Source organism: Podarcis raffonei, chromosome 12 (genome assembly GCF_027172205.1).
Source record: "Podarcis raffonei isolate rPodRaf1 chromosome 12, rPodRaf1.pri, whole genome shotgun sequence".
Taxonomy (NCBI): Eukaryota; Metazoa; Chordata; class Lepidosauria; order Squamata; family Lacertidae; genus Podarcis; species Podarcis raffonei.
In genome coordinates, this window is record NC_070613.1 from 11,974,173 (window position 1) to 11,991,865 (window position 17,693).

General features: G+C 44.0%; 1 protein-coding gene across 6 annotated transcripts in view; it reads left to right on the top strand.

Moving 5' to 3' along the window:
- The window catches only part of DPP6 (dipeptidyl peptidase like 6), a 519,694-nt gene that overhangs the window by 419,651 nt on the left and 82,350 nt on the right, over window positions 1–17,693 (top strand). For all 6 annotated transcript variants that reach the window (XM_053359654.1, XM_053359656.1, XM_053359653.1 and 3 more), the window contains exon 7: window positions 5,927–6,008. In XM_053359654.1, coding sequence (XP_053215629.1) covers window positions 5,927–6,008 — 82 coding nt within the window. The remainder of the gene's footprint in view (window positions 1–5,926; window positions 6,009–17,693) is intronic.

The window sequence follows — 17,693 nt, forward strand, 5'->3', positions numbered from 1 at the left end:
TTTAAACACTAACATGAGCGCCTTGAATTGGACCAGGAAACAAACAGGCAGTCAATGCAGCTGCTTTAGAACCGTGGCCAAGTCATCCCTGTCCAAAAAGGAGCCAGGAAAGAGCACTGCTGTGCTCAGGTGTTGCTTGTGGGTTTCCTGTAGGCATCTGGTTGGACATTGCGAGAACAGGGAGCTGGGTTGCATGGGCCTTTGGGCTGAGGCAGCAGGGCTCTCCTTACATTCTTAGGAACCCATGTCTTGCCTAAACAAACACATAGGGAATATTACCTTTTTTTACATGCTAATAATTGCACGTTTTGTATCAAAGTTCAAGTTATACAGGGGGCATATCATCCTGTCAGGGAGATTTTCTCCCAGTTATAAAACCCTCTGTTAGAATTCAGAATGCCATTCGTTCTCTGAGACACAGTTTCAGAGAGTGTGGGGTTTTTTGATTATCCGTTCAGGTAAGCTCTACAGTTCCAGTGTTTTTTCTTTCTCCTTGTTCTTCTGTGTGTCTGCTGGGAAGTGCTTCTCATCCTGTCATTTTTCTCCTTTCCTCATTTGCAAGTGTTGAAGTAAACAAATCATGTATTTTTTTAACAAGGCCTTTTCTTTCTGTCAAAGTGTCTTGGTGCCTTCTGGAAGCTTATGTTTTTCTCAGCACTCACTAGCCTGCCACTAACATTAATTTGTTTCTATACTGCCCCCCTTTTTTGGTCATTATATAGGGACATTTCATTTCAGCCCCAGTTCCAATGCAGTTGAGAGACTGCAAAGCAGAGGCAGTCATCTGTGAGTTAAACCAGGCAATAAACAACTTCAAGTGCATATGGAAGAGACTCCATGTTCCATACCTTCCAACTTCTGATGAAGGGCAGTTGGATGCACAAGAAATTAATGGAACAGCAGTGAGCCAGTTTGGCATATTTGACATATTTTTTGCAGGACAGTGGGGGAACTGAACCAACCCTTATTGGCTAAGGCACTACAAACATTGATTATATCACATGCAGTTATCCCAATGAGCAGAAAACTGAGCTAGAGTGCTCCTGCTAGAGTTCAGCATGCCAACTTGATGGACACCCAGTCCCTACTGAATGAATCTCATTAACTGATTGACTCATATATAGGATTTTGGATTTCAGTCTGTAGTTGTTCATCTTTAAATTTTAATTTTGCAAAACGTTATGTATGCATCCATATACTTTGCTGTCCTCGTCATGCACCTGATAAACCATTAATCAAATCAGTGCATAGACTTGAGGAAACCTAATTCTAAGCACATTTGCTCAGAAGTAAGGCATATATGCATTCAGTGAGACTTACTCTCAAACGAATAAGCGTAAGACTGCAGCCTTGGTCATCTTCATGGTTCCTCAGGACTGCAACAGCAGATTAGAGTGTTGGGTGCTCATGTACAGGGTGCCAGCCAGCAATGCCCTCTTCCTGGACAGTCCATTGCAAGGATTGCTGTCAGGGCAGGATTCTGAGGCAGAGGTCCAGCAGAATGAACAGAGGGATCCCCAGTCACAGCAGGGTTGGTTTTATTTTTATTTTTTGTTTGTTTTGCAGAAGGAAGCAATGATACCCTAATTCAATCACAAAGATGTTTCCAACTACCTCCTAACCATTAGCTCTTATCAGCCATTAAACAGCAATATACTTAACCACTTTAACAACTTGTTATCTCAAAAAGAACACCGTAACTCTCGCCTTCCCTGTTAATTGATATCACTTGCAAAAATTAAGAAAGAATGTAAATAAACCCTTGACTGATCTTCGTGCATGCTGACTTCCATAGAGAAGTCAGCACATCTTCTGGGTGAAGATTATATGTGAAGCTCACACCTTTTGCACAGTGACAAGAGTAATTATAATCAAAATATCATGGCAGAAATGAAGTGAATGGAAGGCAAATTAATTAACTGAACCCTGGCTGAGTAGTTAAATACTGAAAATAATAAATGATCTGGAACACGAGAGAAAAATGAATGAGATTGTTGGAAACATGGATCTGCATTTCAAGACCACCTTCCAAATGCTTGTTCATGTGCCTGTGTTCTACAAATAAGACCACAAGGGAAGACTCAGAGAAACAATAGAGGAATAGAATAATGTTTATTGAGTTAAATTTAATTCTTAGAGAATATGCTGTACTTAATACTAAGGTCAGAACCAAGAGAAGAGACAGAAGGTTCAGCAAGTGGTGGCATCAGCCCCAGCCAGTATGGCCAAGGGGTCAGGGATGATGAGAGTTGTAGACCCCAACAAGGGCTGGAGGGCAGAGCAAGGTTGGAGAGACTCCTCCACAATACATGACAATCCATTTCATGGCTTCCATGACTTAGAGCAAGCCCTGATCTCGGCAAGGATTGTTGACTCTGGGTTCAGTTCTACCTCTGAGTCACCTCTCAGATGAATAGGTATTTTGAAAGAGCAGCACTGAGGAAGGAGCTGGGGTTTGACAGTAACTCAGATCTCTTAAGTTAATTCATGGCTAAAGGTTTAGACTCAAGCCTTATTGAATGAAAGAAGAAGAAGCAGGATTAGAAAGCATTGTAGATGGTATCTCATTAGCCCAGGGACAGGGAACCTATGGTTTTGCAGGTGCAGTTGGACTTTGCAACTCCCATCAGTCCCAGCCAGAATGGCCATAGGTTCCCTAACCTTGCATTAAGAAAGAATAGTAGTTTTCCAGGTGTTGAAATTGGTACACTAGAGCAAAATGTTCATTGTTCTACAGGCTTACCCCAACATCAGCCTGGTCACATTGTTTCTGCAGGTTTTTCTAACGCTTGAAAGATAAGATTCCCTTACTGAGGTTGACCAGAGGCACAATGAATTGCTGTGTACATCAAGAGTAACAATAGTCCTTCTTCAATGAACTTTCAACTCTGTTGAAAACTTTTTTCTGCCTCTAGCCTTTCCAGCTTGTCTAATCATAAATTGAAAAGGAATCGCTCCAGTTAAAAAAAATGAGACCAATAAACCATTGTTACCTGCAGTGATGCTGAGCCAGGCATCGCTTGGCAATGTATTATTCACCTGAATGCTGCAATATTATATTTCTCCCTCATCTATTGTTGTTTGCAAAGTCACTGTAGAATTTGGAAGCAAGCCAGAAATGTTTTGCCGACTTGCTTCATCCACAGGAATCAGAAAATTAACCAGAAGGTAGATCAATAGCTAGAATTATTTCTCATCTTTAAAAATAGATAACAGAGAGTGACGGGGGAGAGAGGGAGGGAAACAAAGCTCTTAAAAGCAGCAGAACTTGTATATGGCAGTTACAAAAGGGGGGAGCCTTCATTCATCTGTGTTATGTTACCCCTTATCCGTTATCAAAGCAGGTTTGTGCTTCAGATTCTCCTAGTAATAGAATCTCACTCTCCTGAAAGATGATGCAGTGAATGAAACTGACAGGGCCTGTCATGTGCTCTGGTTGATTGCTTATAATTGAGACTGTGGCTTCTTGATGCTACATTCGTTCCCTGAAGCTTTAGTTACAAGCCTTAAGTAAAGTGTACAATCTGTTGATTTGGAAAATGGCAGCAAATGGGGGATAGGAGGTGTAAAGACTCTCCTCCCTGCAAGAGAGGGGAGTGGTTGTGGCCGGGAGCCGGACTCTGCCTCAAGCAGGGGGTGTTTGCCCCCTGCCTCCCACTCACCTGGCTGGCGCCCACGCCCTCGGCCAGGCACCCAACCAGGTGCCTTCAAGGGGGGGCGTGTACAGCAGCCTAAATTGCTGCGGCGCCAGCCTCCAGCCCTCACTTTTCATCGTCCCGTTGTGAGTCACCCACTCTCCACTCCCTTAGAGCGGGGTTCCAGTTTTCTTTTGGCCTTGCTATGGACCCTAGGTCGGTCGCCCTGGTTGTTCGGGGGGCCTGGTAGGAATTTTTCCATTTGGCATTACAACATAACATTTTGTAACATTTTCTGAGCAAGAGGGGAAACGCTCACCCAAATATTTTTATTAGGCAAGAGAAGATCTCGTGTTCAGAAAGCCTGTTGAAGATTTTGGGGTGGGTTGTTGTTGTTTTCTGCCTTCTACTAGGGTCACTACCATGTGTCCTACTTTACAGTCCTCTTTTCTTGAAAGACAGTCAAAGGACAGCTGTCTGTCTGAAGGTGTCCTCTGTCCAGTCCAAGTTGGCTTTGAAGGTACAGAACCATAAAAAGCTCACAGCTTCAAAAGTCAGCAGAATATGTGTGGTATTTCTACACATAATTTTCTCAAATGCGTTAGAAAGGATGAACAATTCCTTCTATGGTAGCTGATTCTAAACAGCAGCAGGACAAATGTGGGGTGTCTCCCATGATGCTAGGTAGATATTTCATAGCCAATTTTAATGAAAATATATGGAGAGCTGCATATTTGCAAGCTTTATGCTGACTAAAGCATGGAAATGTAGAAGGAAGTCTGTGCTCAGAATTTGTGAATTCATGAGGTCTGTGTGGGTACCTAAGGGAAGTGGATCTAACTCTCTTTCATGTCTACAAGGCAACTTTTTCCGACACAACCATTTCATTCTCTCTCCACAGCACGATCTTAGTTTAGATATGTTAGAATAGTTTTTAATTTAATTGATAACCTGGTGTTGTGTGCAGTCCTTTGCTGATTACAGGGAAACCTCCCACTTGTCTGCAATAGAGTTGGCAATATGAGCATCTAGTGCAGTTGTAATGCACGCTGGAAGTTTTTCCAGGAATAAAGCCTTAATTCCCCCTCTGTGGATGAAGTGACTGGTTCAAATGACAGCAGCCTCTAAAAAAGGGACAATGAAATAAAAGCAGGGTATAATTTTACTGTCCCTGTTTTTGTGCCTTAAATTCCGCTCATTGCTTCACCTTCTTGGTTGGAAAAGCTTGCCTGAATTTGTGTGTGTTGCCAGCAGCAATAAAAATTAGCAACCTTGGGTGGAGGTGTGTGTGTGTGTGTGTTCCTTCCCTTCTCCTAAGCACAGTTATAATCACAGCTTGTTCTACATTAACACCGTTTAGGGGGTGAACACATGGCTTGAGATTGCTAGCATCAGTTGCTACAGAGTGGGCTGTCACGGTGCATTACTTACTATCTCTGTTTTATCCCTTTCAACCGAGTTGACATACTGAGAAAATGGGCTAAGTGTACAGGAAGAGAGTGGCATATGGTTTCACCTCTGTCTCGCCCAACCTGCCACCCAAGTGACTGTGCTAACACAAAGCTGTTGCTACATGCGACAGACGAACCATGGCAGACTTAAGACTGGTATCCACGTACCTGGGGCTAAACCTCATTGAACGCAGTGGGACTCCCTTCTTGTAGGCATGCATATAATTTCACTGTCCCATCCGTATAATCTGCAAGCCTCTTGAAACAGCATAGTTTGCCCTTTCTGTGCAAAAACATTATTCCTGCCACATGGGTAGCTCAGATGGTTACAGCATGGTTTTGATAATGCCAGGGTTGCAGGTTTGATTCCCGTATGGGATAGCTGCATATTCCTGCATTGCAGGGGGTTAGACAAGAAATTCACACTAAAACGCTGGATTTTTTTTTCATGAGGGTTTTTTTTTGGGGGGGGGGATATCACAAATTACTGCACAAATTTGGAGAACTGAATCTATGACTGGGATAATGTGAAACTGAGAGAACCAAAACTGACACACTCTCCCATCCCTACTCCTAACACAACACACCTTGCTGCATTGTATTCAACATCATGGAAGCCAGAAGGAAAAGAGTTTGCGAGTTTGTGGCGATAAATGCAGGGAAGGGATTGTCCGCTGCTAAAAGTGGGGTGGTCAAAAGGGCTCTTTGGACACACACAACCTCTTGGAGATAAACCGTAAAGTAACGTTTTGGATACTGGCTCTTGTAAAATTTGATCCCAGGTATTAATGCCGCTGAAATTCTTACTTCTCCCTTTTCTTTTCTTTTTTTTATCTACAGGGAACCTCAAAATGTGTATCCTCCCGAAGTTAGCAATACAAAGCTTCAGTATGCAGGATGGGGACCCAAAGGCCAACAGCTTGTAAGGAAACCTTTTGCAAGTGGCTGTTTCGTTACAAATTCATTTGCACCAATGTGAACTGCAGCTGTCAAGAAGGTAGTTGGGTATCTGCACACAGTACATCATGTAAAATGAGAAGCAGCACTGAGATGTGGATTTGGCCAAACCTGGTTCTGCTTTTCCAGTTGTAAAATGGAAGTCATGGAGCTGTTTGTGAAGTTTATCAAGAACGGGGTGGCAAACACACCTTTTGGGCTGCGGGAGCATTTACGTGATTCAAAACAATGCACGCATATAAAAATTGCTCTGCTAGATAAAATCAGAGGTCTGCCTAGTCCCAGCAGCAGCCAGCCAGATGCTTCTGGGAAGCCCGACAAATAAGGCCACGAAGGCAAGAGCCTTCCCTGTTGTTTGTCCTCCAGTAACGAGTAATCAGAGGTAGAGTGCCTCTGAAACTGGAGGTTCAGGGATAATGAAAATGGCATAGCAATAGGAGCCTTTTGCATTACAGTAAACAAATTAAAGCACATACTATTTCTATGCACTCCAGAGTCCACAGCTGGACAATACCTTAATAAGAGGCAACCAAAATGTCAGAAAAGTGAGTAAGGTTTTTAGTTCACTGTTGCTCACTATTTCGTGCCATTTGTGGTTGGTTCTAATAAAAGGAACCTGCTTCAGACTGAGGCAGACCATCCCTCCTCCTAGCTCAGTATTGTCTGCACTGATTGGCAGTGGACCTTCCAGGGCAGGTGTCAGCAAACCTTTTCAGCAGGGGGCCGGTCCACTGTCCCTCAGACCTTGTGGGAGGCTGGACTATATTTGGGGGGGGGGATGAACAGATTCCTATGCCCCACAAACAACCCAGAGATGCATTTTAAATAAAAGGACACATTCTACTCATGTAAAAACACACTGATTCCTGGGCCATCCGCAGGCCGGATTTAGAAGGTGATTGGGCCGGATCCGGGCCCCGGGCCTTAGTTTGCTACCCATGCACCAGGGTTTCAGGCTGGCTTCTCTCCCAGCCATACCTGGAGATGCTGGGAACTGAATTTGGGACTTTCTGGATGTGAAGGAGATGCTCTCCCTCTGAGCTATATCCCCTCCCCAAAGTTGGTATTGCAGAACTCTGAACTTCAGGGGCTTTCTCGTGGAGTAGCATGGCTTCCTCATCTTTTTACGTGCCTTGAATAATTTCGAAACAGGCCCTCTTCCTGCAGACCAAGCAAGCAGTTTCACCGCTGATAGAACCATGGGGTGGGGAAGTCTCTGTCTTGCACAGAAGGCAGGGATGGAGGAGAGAGAGAGAGAGAGAGAGAGAGAGAGAGAGAGAGAGAGAAGGAAATGCTGATGGCTCAGTCTGATCCTTTGAGGATGCTCCGCGATGCTGCCAGTCTTGTGCATTGAGTTTCCCCATAGCTCTTGTCGGTTTCCTTTTGCTCTTCGCGATCATTGGATTAACACCGTGCCACATGACGCAGCTGTGCATAAAATAAAGCACTTCTGCAATAACCAGAGACTGCCTTTGGGAGCTCTTGAAGGAGTAGGAGGGAGAAAATGATTTACTACTATTATTCAGTTCTTTAATTGGTTTGTTTGTTTTTGCTTTCTACGAACGGAGTGCATCTGCAGTTGAGACTGGGTGATTAAATTATGTGCATTTCTGTTTTCAGTCTTGTGCATTAGTTGGGCATGCATTGAGTCCTATCTGGGTCCCTCCTCCACCAGCAGTTCAGATGGAAACAACTGTGCAGACTACAAGCTGCAATAAGCTCTGTGGGGAGAGTGTTCTCCTTTTATTCTGCATAGTACCTGCTTTGGGAAGGAATAAGCCCCAGTTTCCAATTTGGTGCTTAGGGCAGGCAATAGAATGGTACACCATGGATGTAGACAGCTCATCAACCAATCCTGCATGTATCCCTTTCTGTCCTAACTGATTGCTGTGAAAGCAGCAGGTGCTGCTAGTGTTTACTTAAGGTGCTGACATACAAATAGTTTGCGTTCAGTGAAAATTTTCAATCTTTCCTTGCCTGTCTTGGAAACGGTGGGTGTTCTAGAAGATTCTGAGATATTACTCATTGTCCAGGCCTTTTGAGAATGTACCCTGTAACACAGCCAATGCTCACTCGTGGCTCCATATTGCACACAAGCAAACCATCCTAGTGGTGCAGCAATAAAACTGCTAGCACATTTGCAAAGCTAAGCAGGGTCTGGTATGGTTTCAGATTGGATGGGGTACCACCTTTGAGATTCCTGGAGGTTGGACTAGATAACTCTCAGAGTCCCTTCCAACTCTTCTATGATTCTGTGATCCTGCTCACATATTGCACCATTGGTAACTGTGAACAAGTCTACTTCCAGGAAAGTTTATTCCCTGTAACTGAGCTTCTCATAGATAAATCCCTAATTAGGCATGGTAGGGATTCAATTAAGTTTGCATATAAAGGTGAACCTACCAAATTCATCTTGTTCCAAAACAATACACAAATTGAAACACAGTCATCCTTTGAAAGTTGCACTTATTTTACAGTGCAGCTCTCAAGTCAAGCAACGTGGAGAAGGCGGAAGGAGAGTATGACAACAATTGACATTCACACTTCTAAGAATTTGCGGTATATTTCTCCACCCAAGCAATGTGTAGTTTGCATAACAATGTATAATGTTAGAAAAACAATATACAGAAATGTTTTCTATCAAGAGATATTTTGCTATGCAAAAACTGTGTATATTGGGCAAAATTGCATACAGACACGTGTACATTGGAGAAATTTGTTCTAAAACAGGGTTTCCCAAACTTGGTCTCCATCAGTTTTGGGAACTACAGTTCCCATCATCCTTGACCATTGGTCCTGCTAGCTAGGGATGAAGGGAGTTTAGTCCAAAAAACAGCTGGAGACCCAAGTTTGGGAAACCCTGCGCAAAAATGTTTGTGTGTTTTCATGAGGACTTTTATTTTAAAAACCGATTGAAAACTTCTGTGGAAATGTAGACAACTGAACTTAAGATTAGAGGAATGAGAAACAGAGTTACCAACAATGGCAGATTTGGTCATCCCTAATAGTTGCTGAATGAACACCTGCTAAGGGCTAAAGCGCTGCGTTCTCAACCGAGTCACAACAGCTGCCTTCGCCCCAGATGCATCTAACCCCTGCCTATTTTTATGGGCATCAGCATTTCAAAGACAGGGACGGATATCTCTTCCATGGTGCTGCTGTCCTTTAAAGTGAAAATTTATGGGATTGCTCGCGGCAACATCTACACACAAAGCATGTGCTCTGCCACTGAATTGCTAGAGGCACGGACTCTTACGTCTGGATCGCAAGGCAGCAGCTGCACTTCTGACACTTCTCATTCATTATATTTTTCACTGACTTGAACTCAGGCCTGTGGGTCTCAATGAGTCTGAGGAAGTTGTACAGGGCAGTTTTTGGAAGCTGGGTAGAGCCTCATGAAAGGCTCTTTGGTTGCCAATTTCAATCCAGCCAGTTCTTTCGATTTGTGCACGAACATAAACCTGATGGGTGTGTTTGGTTTTGAGCTGGGTTTCCACAGAGCCTGCACCATTAACTTTCCACGATTCGATTCTCTCATATCTTTTCATTTGCAGTGACATCTGAGTCAAAATTAAGCTGCAGTCTGCCATGTGTCATTAGGTTGGTTTAGGTGACTTGTAGGAGGTGAGCAGCAAGCCAGGAATGGAGAATATCATAATATTTAATAGCCATACCTATCTGTTCATTTGGAGGCGACGTCAAAGGGATAGCCTCAAGAGAAACAATCCATTAAGCAATTGGGAAGGGGGAGTCTGTCAGGGTAAAGGAGGAATCTCATTATGGCTACTCTTAGCTTGAGGAAGATGTGAAGAGCCTGGAATTTTGCATAACACCTAAAATGGTAGTTTTCAGACTCTGTGCTAGGGCAGGCAGCCTATGATAAGGTTACCAGACATCCCCATTTCCTGGGGACTGATTTACAAATCAGTCCCCTGACAAAATCCATCTATTTAGTAGGGAGTTGAAAAGTGTCCCTGGATTCATTGAAAAAAATCTGGTAACTTTAGCCTATGGCTGTCCAGAAGATGCTGAACTACAACTCCCATCATCCTTGACTATTGGCCATTCTGACTGGGGCTGAAACTTGAGGTCTAGCGTCACCTGGAGGCCACTGTCTCCCCAACCTGTTCTAAGGAATGCTGTGGTTCCTCAGAAGCTTATCTTTGGTGAAAAGATAAGAAATGGCAGACAAGCTCCTGACAGCTATACAGTGGTACCTCGGGTTAAGTACTTAAATCATTCTGGAGGTCTGTACTTAATCTGAAACTGTTCTTAACCTGAAGCACCACTTTAGCTAATGGGGATTCCTACTGCCGCTGCGCCACCGGAGCACAATTTCTGTTCTTATCCTGAAGCAAAGTTCTTAACCTGAAACACTATTTCTGGGTTAGCGGAGTGTGTAACCTGAAGCATATGTAACCTGAAGCGTATGTAACCCGAGGTACCACTGTACTGTTAACTGCCAAAGTTCATTTATTTTTATTTATTTGTTTCATAAAATTTATGCACCACTTTATTGTAAAAAAAACCCCCACTTCAAAGCAGGTTACAAAAAGATAAAACAGTAAAATCAAGAAAAAACAAAACATTACTTTAAAACATACAAAAGTTAATATACTAAAAAAGAATAAAATTGCCTCAGCTTTCTAAAAACCTAAGGTAGGATTGTCTAAACAAGAACGTTCTTAGCAGGCACCAAAAAGTGTAAAGTGAAGCCGCCTGCTTGAGCTCAATAGGCAGGGAGTTCCAAAGTTCACACCCTGCCACACTAAACAACTGAGTTCTTACAAAAGTTCTCATTTCAGATTATGAATTTACTATGCCGTGGTGCTCACATGTGTTAATAATATAGAATCATTTACTCGACAAGTTTGTCTGCAATTACAAATGGAGAACAGATGTTGTTTTAAGTCTCTTTTTCCTCCCACCCCACCCCACCTCACTAACCTGAGCTCAAAGCAAGTGCGCCCAAAAGGATTGTTTTTAAACCTCTAGGAATCAGGGATATTGAGGCTCCGCCAACTTTCCCATACAATGTACAGCTACACAGGAGTGTTGTTTGCACTCCAGGGTGCACTCTGAATTCATGCGAGTCCTAAGGCAAGGCTAAGGAAACTTGGCTGTCAGTCGGCATGGATTGAGTGCCAAGCTAGACACAGTGTTAGTTTGATGAATATAATTAAATTGCCCACTTTTAAATAGCAGCATTGGGATGGAGGGGGAGGGGGAAATCAGGGCACATAAACCTTCCTTCCTCCACACTCTAGTCTAATGAAAATGCCCATGCTATTCTCCCCCAAGAGAAGCTTTTGTCAGCCTCTCACCCAGACACCGTGGTGTCGACCCTCATATTCCGCTCCCTAGCAGCCACTAATGCATTACTGAGCAGTGGAGAAAACATTGCAAGTGTGTACCTGGATTCGCCAGCACTTGTGTATGTCCATATATACACTGCTGAGAGCTTTAGGATATTTTTGACGTGTTCTTGCCATGGATGTGTGTTAACCTTATGCCCACAAGAAGCCCTCACACAAAGGAGTAAAGAAAGCTTGGTTTATTATATGAAATAAGACTGACGATATATAAATGCTGCTTCAGACCACAAAGTTACAGTCTAAGCAGGTAGCAAACCCTTCACTACATTCACACCCTCATTAAAGAGTAAAAGATCCCCTAACGTATTCTAAAAGGCCTACAGAAATGTGAGTGTGGCAATTTTGCCATAAACCCACACTAGGAGTGGAAAGAGGGGCAAAGAGGAAAGTATACCTGCCCTTATAGTGAAGCTTCGGGGCTAAGTGCTGTCCTGTTGGAACTAGAAGAGGTAGCCAACTACTGGAAAATCTGGAGTTTTAATAATGTTCTTGGCTAATGCCTCCTTAGTAGGAGGGGATTTGAGATGAGCAATTTTCTGTCTTTCCCTCAGAGTTCCTGCCCATTTCTGACCTTGCTCATCCTGGTGAGAAAAGGACAGAAAATGGGCCATCGTGTTTTGCTTAACAAAAGGGTGAGACTTTGATAGCGAGCCATTATCTGAACCCAGGCTTCATAGCAATGCTGTTATGGGTTCTCCATCTCTCCCTTGGCTTGAACTTGTTGAGTCATCCCAGCTGAGGTTGCCTAGCAGGACTCCCAGGGCTTCATTATTTATGCTAACCACGAAGCCATCTTCTCTCCTTATTCTAATGTCCCGTTAATATAATAAAATATTATCAATGAAGCAGCATGTTTCATTTCACATGAAGAGATCTAATTTACAGTGGTGCCCTACATAAGCATCAGTGATATTAGGTTACAGAATACAAGATAATCCATCATGCAGAATTTAAAAGCACAATTCAGGGTTCATAATAAAGGACACATTTGCTGATACATACTTTAAGTAATATAACAAGGCAGTTATCATTTAAAATGACTACTTTAGAAGCCTGGGATGCAAAATTGTATCCAGCCAATATTCTATTCGGACGCATTGAAAGGCTCTTTTTAGTTCTGCAAGGCAGCTGAAATGAGCTGCAGAGAATTCTTTAAAAGTGTCTAAATTATTGCAGCTGCTTGGTTGCAAAGCCCAAGTTATAGTTCTGAAGAGAGAGAGTGTGTACATTTGCTGGGGAGAGGAGCAGGGGGCCGCTTTCAAAATATAAATGTGCTCTAGGATGTATTTATAATGCTCGAATGACTGAGCCATGCAAAGGAGGCCTCACAATCAGTGTTACAATGACATCTGAAAAGTAGATGGAGAATACAAGAATGAAACATCTTTTCTTCAGTGTCTGCTCCGAAAGGAGGAATTTTTGAATTAGAGTACCATAAAATTATTCTTGCCACATCTCCTTCATATATATTGAGTTTGGCGGCTTACAATTTTCACAGAATAAGCTTGAAATCATATACAAGAGAGCGTTCTAGTTTTAAAGAGGATATGAGTTACTCTCGCAAACAAACACCTTTTCCACAACTCACCAACATTACAGTGTAAGCACAATTAAGGCAAGCTGTTAGAACTGGTTGGAATACTGTAGCAGACACATCATCAGCAAGTAATGTCAGCCTTAATACATATAGGAAGAAGCCATAGCTTAGTGGCTAAAGCAGAGGTTTTCAGTCCTTTTGAGTCCACGGCTCCCTTGACCAAATACATTCTTTCTGCAGCATCCCTGTGGGGCTCAGGAACTCAGTTATGTCACCCCTTGCCTGCAGAGCTGGCAGCCTCTCACCCTTTTTTTAACACCCTCCCTTGGGGAGTGTTCCCTCAGCCTCCTTTCCACTCCCCTCTCCTTGGGAGTCCTTTGGGCAGCCACTACTGCCGCGCCTGGCCTCTGAGCTGCCCCCCTGCCCCAAAGAGAGGTACCTCCTCACACTGCCCTACAAGGGCCTGAGAAGCACCCCCTGGCCAGCCCCAGAGGCACCATTCACCTGGAGAGTTTGTAGCCAGGGCTGCTGCAACAAACATCTATGTAAGCCTTTGGGAGGTCAAGACACAAGAGGGCATCAGAGGAGGGAGGGAAGGAAAGAGGGACAGAGGCCAGTGTTGCCCACCATCATTCAAGGCACCCCAGGGTGCCACGACACAGTGGTTGAAAACCACTGGGCCAAAGCATTTCTTCTGCAGATATTAAGATTTCAGTCTCAGACCCTTCAATCTCCAGTTAAGAAGTTGAGAACAGACAATAATTCTTTAAATAATTCAAAGTGGTTTCAGTAAGATTACCCTTTCCATGGCATGGACGTGGACATATCTCCCTGATGCTTCCAGTCAAACAGGTATCTGAAATAATATACAAAGCAGCACCTGTTTTGTTGTTGTTTAGTCGTTTAGTCGTGTCCGACTCTTCGTGACCCCATGGACGAGAGCACACCAGGCACTCCTGTATTCCACTGCCTCCTGCAGTTTGGTCAAACTCATGCTGGTAGCTTCGAGAACACTATCCAACCATCTCGTCCTCTGTCGTCCCCTTCTCCTTGTGCCCTCCATCTTTCCCAACACCAGGGTCTTTTCCAGGGAGTCTTCTCTTCTCATGAGGTGGCCAAAGTATTGGAGTCTTAGCTTCAGGATCTGTCCTTCCAGTGAGCACTCAGGGCTCATTTCCTTAAGAATGGAGAGGTTTACCTGTTTACCGGATGCAAAAATGGGATGACTATACAACATCTCCTTCTGTTTGCCTTCAGTTTTTGGAGTGCAGAGGGGGTCTTCAGCCTCAGGTTGTGTTGCTGAGAAATATTTCTTGCTTTATTCCAGTCCAGGCCTAGATGGCTCCAGTGGCAAGATTCTGTGTAAGTTACACCTTCAGAAAAGTCTGTGGAGTAGCTCTGATGGGACTGTACCACTTAAGGAATGTGAGAAAGGGGTTGCATATCTGAGTGACCATCTGCAACTGGAGGTTTCTCATTTAGTATTCTTCCTGCTTTGCCACTCATATATGCTTTGAGAGTTTCTGGTGATGGGAAGCCTGCAAATGTGCCATTAGTGCTTTCAAATATGTCGTTGGTTTTCATATGTGAAATCTATAGGGGAAACCCTGAAAAGGAAGATTGTCTAAACATTGTGAAGAACAAGACACAGGCTGCACCAGCTTTGCCTGATACAAATTATGGAGCATTTCACAATTATGGTGACCTTGCAGAGCCTATTTTGAAATACTTGAAACTAATAATTCCACTAACTTGATTTGCTAGTTTCCAGAAGCAGAGTCAGACATGAAGATCTCTTTTTTAAGAACAGCACATGGCTACCATAATAGGGAAATTGGACTTCTGTTTTCCTTTTCCAGATATAATCTAATTTTAAATGTTCTCATATGTGTGTAGTACATATATAGAGTATCTTGCACTGCGGTCCTCAGCATGTTTTCTTGCTAGTCCCTGAATGGCTTTTACTCCTATGTAAGTGTTATTAGAATGGCAAACTTTGATGACTCCCTTTCATCTAGGGCAGATACCCACATACGTGAATCTCCTTTCTGTTGCTGTGTATTAAAACTGATTTCCTCCAACTGGAAATCCTTCTGCCAGGCTTTGTCCTTTCATGGCATGAGCCCATTTAGAGCTTATGCACATGCCCATTCTTTGGCATCATCACTGAATGTGTCTCTGTGAATATGCCATCAGCCCTCCAAATCTTCCAACGATTATATTGTGCTATATCAGGTTGCTGTATTAGATTAAAAATTTCTTGATACAGTGGTACACATCTCTTTGCTGATATGTGTGTATGGATACACACTCCCAACACTTTGGGTTCTGGTCAACTAATTTTTACTCAGAGTAGACTCGTTTAAATTAATACCCTTGAGCTAGTCACGTCCATTAATTTCAATGGGACTTAACACTGAATTCCTCACATGGCAACAGGGATCCGGTAACTCCCTGGAGCTGTTTGTCACGGCAAGGGCTATAATTTCTGTCATAAAGGTATGGCTTTATTTATGTCTGTCTTGAAGATTCAGGAATTGCAAATAAGTTCCAACTACCTCTTCTGCAGTCTCTCCTTTAGCTTGCTTTTACAGTGGTACCTCGGGTTAAGAACTTAATTCGTTCTGGAGGTCCGTTCTTAACTTGAAACTGTTCTTAACCTGAGGTACCACTTTAGCTAATGGGGCCTTCTGCTGCCGCCGCATGATTTCGGTTCTCATCCTGAAGCAAAGTTCTTAACCCAAGGTACTATTTCTGGGTTAGCGGAGTCTGTAACCTGAAGTGTCTGTAACCTGAAGCGTCTGTAACCCGAGGTACCACTGTACTTCCCAGTTAGCAGAGTCTGTAACCCAAAGTGTTTGTAACCTGAGGTACCACTGTATTTCGGGTGGAGCCCTAGTGATGATGGGAGCTGATAAAGTGACTGGGATCACAGCTCTGGGGAAGGGGCAGTAACCCTTTCCTCTCCTGCTATTTTCCCGGTCTATTAGCGCCTACTGAAGACCACCACAATAGTTGGGGATGGCTAACCTTGGTCCATCCAGGTGATGCTGTGTCAGTAATTTCATTCCCCATAGCTGATGTAACATGATATCCATGTTTACATTCCTGTACGAGAACGCAAGTAAACTTCTATAACTTCCGCTCTTTGTTCTCTCTGCTCTCACACAGAGGAGACGTGTTTGTGAAGCACTCAGCTCACACTTGCTATGCTTTGTTGTTTTAATTTACTGCAAAGAAATAAAGAAATTCGGAATGCTACATATCTGAACAGTCTGCTTCCTGCTGAAACTCTGCTGCAGCCCGGAGGGTTTTTTTTCTACCTCCCCCTCACAGGGGGGCTGGCAACATGCTGGTCTACAACTCCCATCAGCCCTGAACATTGGCCATGCTGGTTGGCACTGGTGGTGGTTGGACAATCCCTGCTCTAACGCATGTTTTAAGATGTTCCCCTGACAATGTTAACCACTGGTTTCATGGACCACATCTGTTTTTCATTAGCTGTCCTATTTTTCCTTGCATTGGGTTGCTCCATATTCCATACTCCCAAGGATTTGATGGAGAGAGCAGTGCTGCCCTTTAAACTTTATCCTAGCCATGCGAGATCCTCCTATCTGTGATTGGACCTCATTCAGCCAAGGCCTGCATCTGAATGACTCATCTGTATTGGGTGATGACATGGGTTTTTACATAATGACCGCTCCCCGCTTAAAAACGGGGGGCGCCCTTTGCGTGGACGCGTGCAGCCCCTGGATCTGGAGCGGCTCCAATAACTTAGGCTTGGCCTTGCCTTCCCTCAGGTGGGATACGTGGGGTCTCCGCCTACCTCAGTCATTTGCCCAATCCCACCTGGGGGAAGCGTTGCCAAGGAGACCAGTCCAGGTAGGGGAGGGATTACCTGCCCACACAATAGAGGGAGGATCTTACCTGGGAATCCTCACTTGGCTCCAGAGCTTCTCCCACCCTACCCACCCTCAGTTAATGTCTTATTTTGAAGGTTAACTTTTCTTCACAGGTTTCGCAGGTTAACTTTTCTTCACAGGTATGCGGGCGCTGCTACGTAAGGTCGCTGTTAAAGGGCCGGAAAGGAATTTCCCTGCATTGGCAGGTTTCGCCTTTCCCGTAGCAAAACGTCACAACTTTGGCGGTATCAGGCCTTGGGCGGAATCCTTTAGTCCATCTTCCTCTTTGTGGCGGCGATACCAGGGTTCCCCGTTAAAGGGGTTTCTGAAGGGAGGCTTTGACCGTACGCCGAAAGGTTGTCATTGCTCTCCCCTGCGGCGGCGGCGTAACGGGGGCGGCTGTCTCTGCTTGAACATATGTTCTCCAGAGCCGGCCCATCCCCCCCACACACACTGGATAACCCTGATGCTCCCTAGGTCCCCGGCTGGGGACTGGGGAGGGAGAACGCCCAATGCCTGAGCCAAGGTCTACCCACATTTGAAATTCAATAAAGTTGTGGCCAATTTAATCCCATAGCACGTTGTCTCGAGTCGTTATTCCGCATGACGGGGGGACCGCGGGGGATCTGGGGACTCCGCCTGTCCACGCAAAACGTATCTTTCTTTAGAGGGGAATAGAGGAAGTAATGGACTATTATTCAGCATGCATAACATAATGAGAACCAAATGCCTCTTAAAAGTTATATTGCCTGTAATTCATATAATATATTGGCCAGTTCCAAGAATTAAAGCTATTTTGGGATATGTCTGTACCCTTTTTGATGTCAAAATGATCA